General features: G+C 45.5%; 1 protein-coding gene across 1 annotated transcript in view; it reads left to right on the top strand.

The window, feature by feature from the left end:
• Positions 1-9,375, top strand: part of LOC107109232 (T-lymphocyte activation antigen CD80-like) — a 22,419-nt gene continuing 13,044 nt past the window's right edge. The window contains exons 1-3 of the mRNA XM_015409802.1: positions 1-290; positions 5,019-5,059; positions 7,397-7,759. Of these exons, the coding sequence (XP_015265288.1) occupies positions 277-290; positions 5,019-5,059; positions 7,397-7,759 (418 nt within the window). The 5' untranslated portion in view covers positions 1-276. The remainder of the gene's footprint in view (positions 291-5,018; positions 5,060-7,396; positions 7,760-9,375) is intronic.

Genomic DNA, 9,375 nt, shown 5'->3' with positions numbered 1-9,375 from the left:
TCCTTCTCCCCAGCCGCAAGCCCTTGCCTTGCCAAGCGGTGATCCTGAGTGGGGATTTCAAGGGGAAGCGGGGCGAGCAGCTCACGCGGTCGGTCGCTGCTACCTGCTGGATGGGCAGAGAAGGCGCTGGGGGCTGGCGGCCCGGAAATCCCCTCCGGGAGGCGTGGCGGTGGCGGGTTTCGATTGCTTTCCCCTCCCCTCTGAAGAGAGCTTTTCTGCTTTCTTGGTGGAAGAGGCTCCCTTCTTTTCTGCCGGCGCCGGTGTGGGCATGAAAGGATGGCACCCAAGGGGTGAGTAGAATGCGGTTTTCTTTCCAGACGAGTCCCGTGAGTGGCGATCTCGCTCCCCCCTCCCGGTTAAATAGCAGGCACGCGGGAGCGCAATTCGGATGAGGGTTGCGGCGCGCGGGTGGGGGTGTTAACTCCCCTTTTCCCAATTTGAAACATGTTTGGCTGAATTCAGGTTCCTGCTTGATGCGCCGGCTGTAGCAACAGGTTTTTCTTTTTCTGATGGTGAGTTCTTAGCACATCAGTGTAGGACCTTCGCGATACAGGAAAACTGTATGGGGAAGACAGTTGCATGATTCCTGCATTCAGACTTAACAGTGTGAGAAGAGAAGACAGCAACTCCCACCGCTTCTGTTTCTCACTTTTAACTTGCTGGGTGGGGGGGGGTTCTTGGACCCACATCGCTCAGTGAACACTACATCTGAATGGGAACTGGAGCCCATGTATCCCCAGTCCTAGTCTGACACTCCTTAGCCACCACGATCCAAGTAACATTCATTTAATTGTGCCCCTTTGTCAGCTGGGCTGCTGAGGGCAATGATCCTGAAGGGTGTTGGTTCCCCCGGTTTTGATGGTAGAAATTCATCTGGTCATTAACAACCCCTGCCAAACGTGTGTGGTTCAGAGGCAATGATAATGATAATAATATGCTACAAATGAGGAGCAGCTTTGTATGTTAACCATGTTTGTCAGTACATGAAGTCTGAATGGATTATGTTTCCTTTATCTGGATATATAATTAATATCCAAAGAAGGGTCTTCAGCATCTTCCACATGGAGGATGGGAAATATGTGTGTTGCTGATGTGGGTGCTGCCTATGTCTCTTTATACGTAGGGGAAATCCCTGCTTCACACTTTGACAGGATGTTTGAAGCACAAGTCAATGAGGTTTCTTGTATTGGAACAAGAAATGTGTGAAGGCGCTCAAGCTTTATCAGTACATTTTATGAACACTGGGCTTTAAAAGATAACCACTTGGGTGAGAAAACTCAGCAGAACTAAAACTGCGCTTCAGAATCCTTATATCACACTCTGTGTGTAACTGAATCCCATCAAAATTGAATTCTAAGAGAGTATTTCTACAGGAAAAACAGAGCAAACATTTCTAAACACATTTAAAAGTGCTATCCACGTGTTCCTAAAAATGCAAGTATTTCTGTTTTTTATTTGTTAAGTAATTTGTACCTCATTCTTTACGCCAACAAGGTTTACAGTAAAGCACATGGAATAGAATCAGGTTACAACTGATATCAAAATAAAAATGATTTTCTATTAAAAGCAGAAGATGATTTATTATAGGAGTCATCTAAGAGAGCCCTACCAGCAACCACATGATGGATTCCCATGTACCTGAAACCTCAGCCTGGCTTCCAAGACACTTCACAAAACAAGTTTCTGAATTGTGCCAGTAGACCAATAAAGATACAGCCGCATTTCCAAAGGGAGCAAGCTCCACAATTCGGGGGCTTCCAGTGAAAAAACCGCCTCCCATCCTCATCTCTGACAATACAGACCCTTTCAACAGAGCACTACTGGGCCAATCTCAAACCCTGGGCAGATTATGAACAGAGACAATCCCTCAGGTGCTTTGGACCCATGCTTATTTATCAGATATGGGTTGTATATTTATAATATTTGTCAGCCTCCACCCTAAATATCTGTCCTGAGATAGATAATGTCATGATTAAAATAACTAAAAGTAAACATGGACTTGGGTCACATAATAGATCTATGGCTGGGAGGGCAGGGTATAAATCTGATAATAAATAAATAGATAATAAATAAACAACATTGAAAATGTTGCTGGAAAAGAGAGAGAAGTTTTGATAAAGGGTGCATGATAAATAAATGAATGAATCTGTCTTCAGCTTATTCTTTGCTTCATAGAATCATAAAATCATAAGAGTTGGAAGGTACTCCCAGGGTTATCTAGTCCAACCCCCTGCACAATGCAGGAAATTTACAAATACCTCCTCCTCCACACCCACAGTGACTGCTGTTCCACACCAAGAAGATGACAAAAAACTTCCAGGATTGCTTCCTGACCCCAAAGTGGCAATCAACATTTCCCTGGGTGTGTAAAGAAGGGCTTAATGTTTTTCTGATTATAAGTAGTATAGTAATAGGAGATATGTTTGAGAAATCATTGGATTTATAAATAAGATCTTCAGGGAAATCTATTGATATCACTTCGGATCATTTAAAAAGGCCTGTCATATCAAATATATATTTAATTGGAATTATATTGTTTGCATGTGGAAGGGGTTTCAGGACCACTTGTGAGCAGCTTAGAAAACGGATGAAAGTTGGTCTTTAACTCATTTGCACAATAGGTCAGCTTCATTCAAACATTAGGAGCTAGAAATACAAGAACTTAAGTATTTGTCATTGCTTTAAGATATTTCTAACCAGATCGGGAAGTAATTCACGGTTGTTTGTTACTAGATGTGTGAAAATGAATCTTATTGCACCACTGATTATGAAAGAGGAAATGAAAATATTTCTTGTCTCAAAATAAGTTCTATAAATACATAGAATACTACCACATTAAAGCAAGGCACAGTTGTTCAGTCTCTCTGAATGAGTATGGAGGATCTTGTGTACTTTCTTCCTACGTTGTACACGACAATTTAATTCATATTATTAAATTTATACCCCACCTTTTATCAAAGAATCCAAGGCAATGTATCTAGGCTCCCATGAGGTTTTTTGTCTGGACACTGGCTAAATACAGGCCTGCTGTATCATGCATCTTCTGGGCTTGCCCTGGGACCTAAGTGCATTTGATTCTTTCATGGTTCAGATGCCAATACATGAACAAGCTGTGGTGCTTTTGACTTGTACACATGCGTTTCCACCTATTCCTTGTGTTTTTCCAGCTAAACTGGATTAAGCTAGAGTTTGGAACCTTGGTTTCCAGTTAAAATCAGAAATAACTCATGAGATTAATTACATGGAAGTGGAAGAAAGACTGTGCAAAACACAGAGTGTTATTCTGACCCATGCCAGAATCAATGCAGTCATTTCATATAGAAAGAGAATTGGGAGATTATATGTATAGCCAGTTTGGTGTAGTAGTAATGAGCGCAGACTCTAATCTGAGAAAACTGGGTTTGATTCCCCACTCCTGCATATGCAGCTGCTGGTGTGACCTTGGGTCACTTACAAGTTCTCTCAGAGCTGTTCTCTCAAGGGCAGTTCTCAAGAGAGCTCTCTCAGCCCCACCTACCTCACAGGGTGTCTGTTGTGGGGAGGGGAGGGGAGGGGAGGGGAAAGGGATTGTAAGCTGCTCTAAGACTCCTTTGGGTAGTGAAGGGTGGGGTATAAATCCAGTCTCCTGCTCTTCCTTGTCCTTCTTCATAATATATATGCAGGCTGCAGGAATGGATATCCTTGGCCAGGTGAGTTCAGCAGAATTGTACCCCATCACTGTTACTCTGGAACAAAACCAGGGTAGAGTTGCCCTGAACTACCACTTTCCTTCATCAGATGAAGTTCACCCCCTTCAACAGACAAGAAAGAAGGAATGATGAACTATTATAAGCAGGAAAGTAGTTGGCAGAAAAGAGAGAGAACCTCAGGAATAGCTATATTCGTAATCTTTAAGAGATAGGCAAACTTTTTTGGCCCAAGTAATGGGGGGGGGAGCTGCGGTCGCTCAAGTGGTTAAGACGCTGCAGGCTGTGGAAGGTCAGTAGTTCAGCAGTTTGACACCCAAGTGCCGCATGACGGAGTGAGCTCCCGTCTCTAGTTCCAGCTCCTGCCCACCTAGCAGTTTGAAAGCAAGAAATTGCAAGTAGATAAATAGGTACCACTTCGGTGGGAAGGTAACAGCGTTCCGTGCGCCTTGGTGTTTAGTCATGCCAGCCACATGACCACGGAAATGTCTTCGGACAGCGCTGGCTCTTCGGCTTTGAAACGGGGATGAGCACCGCAACCCTAGAGTCGGATTCGACTGGCTTTCGAGCAAGGGAACCTTTACTTTAATGGGGGGGGGGGAAGCCACACCTACCTGTGAAGACATTGGCATGCAAGTAAACAAAAGCCACTTCCGCATTGTCATTTTTGTCACTCGTTTGTCCCTACTGCTTTGGAGGGTTCCTCCCCCAATATGTTTTGCTTTCTCTAGTAGTCCCAAAGGGAGCAAAACACATGTGGAAAAGGGGGGAACAAAGCAATAGGGACAAAAGAGTGACAAAAATGACAGTGCGGAAGTGGCCAAAGAGGGGGGGGGGGGGAGATGAAGGTTGTAGCTGGCCAGATGCCCTGGGAGGAAGTTGAGTCCCAGCTGCTTTGCCCAGTACCTTGGACCCAGTTGGCAGCTCTATGGCTCTGGGAGAGGATTATGGGCATAAGCCATGCAGGTTTCCCATATGAATGGCCTCTGTATGCCAAGTGAAATGGCAGTCTTAAGCAGAATTATACCCTTCTGTATAGAAGGGTGTGACTCTTTTTAGGATTGCACTCTGTCTTTTTTTTCATTCCCTGTCATGTGTAACACTGAGATTAAAATTATGGAATATTTTATAGGGGTGTTGTGTGAGAATTATGGAAACAGCATGGAGTACTATGAGAACTTCAGGGAAAACCACTGTGGAAACATCCATATTATTTCTTCCAGTATCTGGTGGTTCTCCAGCTGAGTTGTACAATTTCTGGATATTAGATATTTAATAATTACTTGTAAAGAAATACCTTACCTGACATGGTCTCTTTATTTTTTGTTTTAGCCTTGGACTTTGGATATTGTTTCTTTTGATTCAGGAAGGTGGTAAGTTGTGGCCGCATTATGTCTGTTACACTCAAAACATGTTTTTTGCAATATAATGATGACTCTTTAAAATCAACCCTATCCCATCATGGTGAACCTAACTTCCCCCATTCACACATATCTTATTATTGTTCTTGTGCTGATTAGTTCAAGTAAATTTTCATGATCCAGAAAGAAAATGGAAAAATGGTCTATAAATTCCTTCCTTCCTGTCTCTCCACATGCTTGATATGGCTAACATAATTAATTAAAATACATTATCTTATAAATAAAAACATAGATAATATATATATAAAACCTCACATTACAATAGCCAGTTATTCACATAATACTTCTAAGGCCATTAGTGAAACTTTGCTTAGGATTGCTCTGTTCAATAGTGAGCCATTCTAAAAGGCCAGAACCACAGTCTAAAAGGCTCTTAATTTTCATGGGAAGTGTTGTGTCCACTGGTTGCCACCAGGGGCCAGCGACTACCCAGGGCTTGACTGTGGGTGAACAATGGGACTGGGCTCCGGGTCTCTCCAACAAGGAGCCAATAGGAACAGGGAGGGAAATGCAAACCCCCCAATATAGTTGGCCTCCTGGCCGTTTGTCTTTGTCTTAGTTGTGTAAGAGTCAAGCGTGCACCATGTTATGGGAGCTGAGTGGGCCTAGCCACGCAGTCAACCCACTACACAATAGGAAGAGTCAGGGCCAGTTCCAGGTTTTGTGAGGTCTGGGCATACAGTGTTTGGGCGTCCTATGCCCAGTACTAGTACCCCCTTCTTGCCCACCGATGTGCATGTCCCCACCTGTCTGTGAGTCTTCCATCCACACACAAGGTCCCCCATCACTCACAGTCACAGCTGCTCCCACTGCCTGCTCACTCCTTTACCTGATGGTGCTGGGTGGTATAGGTGCACATGGGAATGGCACTACCATTGTTACCCAAATTGGTAGTCTCCTGATTGGATGGGGGAATTAGCTTTTAAGGAGAAAGAGCGAGAGGCGGGTAACTGGGGATGTCCACCTATGTATACCAGGATTTTCCCTTAGAGAACTCTCAAAATAAACCAGGTTGTAGTTCAACCAGAAAGATGTTTTATTATGAAACAGTAAAAGTAAAACCAACACGCAGAAAAACACACAAACTGGCTAAGAGGAAAATAAGGAAGGAGCCAGGTAATAGATTTTGGAGAGGTGATATTTACCTGTCCAGAAGACGGGGTCCGCAGAGGTCAGCAAAAAGGCCTACATTTCACAAAGAGAAGGGGGGACTGACACACAAGTGGGAGTGTATGTAGGGTGCCAAGAACACACACACATGCTACGGAGCAAAGTGCTAGCAGTTATAGGAAAAATTCACCCTGGGGCTGTCTGACGTATATGCCCCAGAACAATGCCTTGATTGGCTTTTCGGAGGTAGACAGTGGCCTTGGGAAACCTGTGATAGGTTTACCTCACTTAGACTATGGGCGTTAATGGCTTCTTGATGACCCTTGAGTACAGGATGGGAAAAACTACCAGGTTGTATGAATAGCACAAATTAGGCTGAATGGATGAGGGAAGGTGTGACGGGTGGGTATGGAATTAAGTCAAGGTGAACTGAGGTTTTTTCAGGAAACCCATTATTTAAATTATGCACCTCTTTTAGAGTGGGGAGGAGAGTCGCTGGCTTTGTCACCCTTTGTGTCTCACCTGCCAAGATGTGTCTGGACTTGTCTCTGGCTGACATCCATGTTCAGTCTCAGGTCGCTTCCATTTCATTTTAATTTCTAGGCCAGACATTGCAGTGCGCATATATTTGGGGGTGATATTGAAGAGGGGTGTTTGCTTCTCTCTCCCTAAGCACCAAACTGCTTCCCTCTGTGGGAGGAGGGGTCCAACTGCAAACACCATGGCCACCAGGAATGCTGATGCTTCCTGCACCACTCACAGGCCCTTCTATAGCAGCACTAGGCAGCAGATGCAGCTGGAGCTCAGGTGGTAAAGCACTCACAAGCAGACAATGGGAAGGGTGTGAGTGCAGACCTCAGAGGAGATGGGCGAGTGAATAGTCATCTGTAGTGGGTCCCACCAGCAGCAATGAGCCCTGGAAGCTGCCCCACCTCAGGGTGTGCTGATGTCAGCCCTAGAAGAAGTCCTCGCCTGCTGGAGAGCAGGCAGCACCAGGAAAAGATGACCAGAGGACTTATGCCACCATGTGGGAGAGATGGCTCATGCAGATGTGTGTGGCCCAGGTCAGTGTTATAACAGTTAAATTCAATGGAATTGACAGGAAATGACGGCCCCATAAGAACTGGATTATTTGAAGATGTCTTTGAGAACCGAGTGATGTAATTTTTGTCTTGTCAGTCTCTGCAGGTGGTGAAAAAGACTGTCCGCATGCCAGAGCCATACAAGGGGAATATGTTGAACTAAAATGCTGTTATCCTGAAAAAGACTTGTCAGATTCATTCCGAGTACAATGGCAACTTCAAGGCAAAGATGATTGTGTAGTAGCTGCCTGTCTTCCTGATTCAATTGCTGAATTCCAATGCGAACGTTACAAGAATAGGACTAAGTTCGAAAATTATTGCTTGCATCTTGTGTTGCTAAATGTCAGTTTGGAAGACAACAAAACATATGAGTGCATATTACAGAAAAAGAAGGAGGGTGCATATCAAAAGATATTTCATGGACTGATAAGATTTGAAGTGGTGGAGATGAACGATACAGGTAAGTTAGACTCTTTTAAATTGTCCTGCTTTGGAACACTGTGTTGAACCAGAGATTGCACAGATAAACATGTTTAAAAGCATGCATGTTTCTGAGTTTTGCAGGGCTCTTTAAGACCAGAACATTGTGCTAGTGTACATGGGATCCTTGCTACAATCTTTCTTCTGCCATGCATGTATGCAGCTCCATGTACAGGAGGCCTCTAATGCTGACTGGACTTTCCTGCCTGCACTTCCCCCCACCCTGTGCACCGAGAGTTATATTCACAGAGCTTCCCACACCATATTGGCTTGCATTACCAAGGCCTAGGTGGATGAAGTGGGGGGAGGGGATATTAAATCATACTATTTGTGTCCTTTTTGTTCTCGGTAATGCATCAGCATGGAAGAGAGGGTTGCTGTGATCTGTTGGGAATCCATCGTCCTCTCAAGGATCCCTATCTGGGAGAGATTTCTGAGTGTTCATACTAGTACTAGACACTCAGGTCTAAAGGATTTTGTCCATTCCATCATCTAACTTTCTCCCAGACTGAGGTTGTCTTTATCAGCTGTTGACGATTCTCAGGCTGATGATACTGGGGGACTTCAGCATCCACAGCAAGGCCAGCCTCTTGGAGGCAGTTCAGGATTTCACAGCTGCCATGACAGCCATGGGACTGCCCCAGAATGTCATTGGCACAACACATAGGGCAGAATACAGTCTGAATTTGGTATTCACTGCTGGGTGGGTAGATGGTTATGTGGGAACTGATGGACAGATAACTTCCTGGTGAGGATTAGGTTCATAGAGGCAGTGAATCCATTAGGAAAGGACAGTGGTCATTTCGTAGAAAAAGAGGTGCAGAAGCTCATTAGCATAACTCATTAGCATAATTTATTTGCGTATGCCACACACCTTGACATCACCCCTCTGAAGCAATACTGACCTTAATAGGCAAAGAAAGACAAAGAGAGAAAGACAAATAGAGAGAGAGAGACACAAAGAGGAACACAGAGAGAAACACACACACAGAGGGACAGACAGACAGACACACATGCACAGAGGGGCAGAGGGGGGGGGGACAAACAGAGAGAGACACACACACACAGAGGGGCAGGGGCAGAGACAGAGAGGGGCAGAGACACACACACACACAGAGGGACAGAGAGAGAGACTCAGAGGGGCAGAGACACACACTCACACACAGAGGCAGAGAGAGAGAGACACAAAAAGAGAGAGACACACACACACAGGGGCAGAGAGAAACACAGAGGGGCAGAGACAGACATGAACAGAGGGGGGGAGAGAGACACACACAGGGGCAGAGAGACACACAAAAAGAGACACACACAGAGAGGGGCAGAGAGAGACACAGAGGAACACAGAGACAGACACACACACACACACTCCCCACCTGAAGGAAGCCCCCCCACCAGAGTGGCCAACCTTGGCCCACCCACCCCACTCGATCAAGCCCCCACCGCCACCACCCCGCCTTGGCGGCCGAGCGGGGGAAGGCACAGGGAGGCATTCAAAGGCCTTTCCTGGCCTGCCCGCTTAGGCAGGCAGGCCAGGGAAGGCCGGGGGGCGGGGCTTGCTGGGCTCTTTCCTGCCAGAGCACCACTCCAATGCGCTCC

Source organism: Gekko japonicus, unplaced genomic scaffold, assembly GCF_001447785.1.
Source record: "Gekko japonicus isolate JY-2015 unplaced genomic scaffold, Gekko_japonicus_V1.1 scaffold4, whole genome shotgun sequence".
Taxonomy (NCBI): domain Eukaryota; kingdom Metazoa; phylum Chordata; class Lepidosauria; order Squamata; family Gekkonidae; genus Gekko; species Gekko japonicus.
Note: the sequence above shows the minus strand (reverse complement) of the source record. Positions and strands in the feature narration are given on the sequence as shown.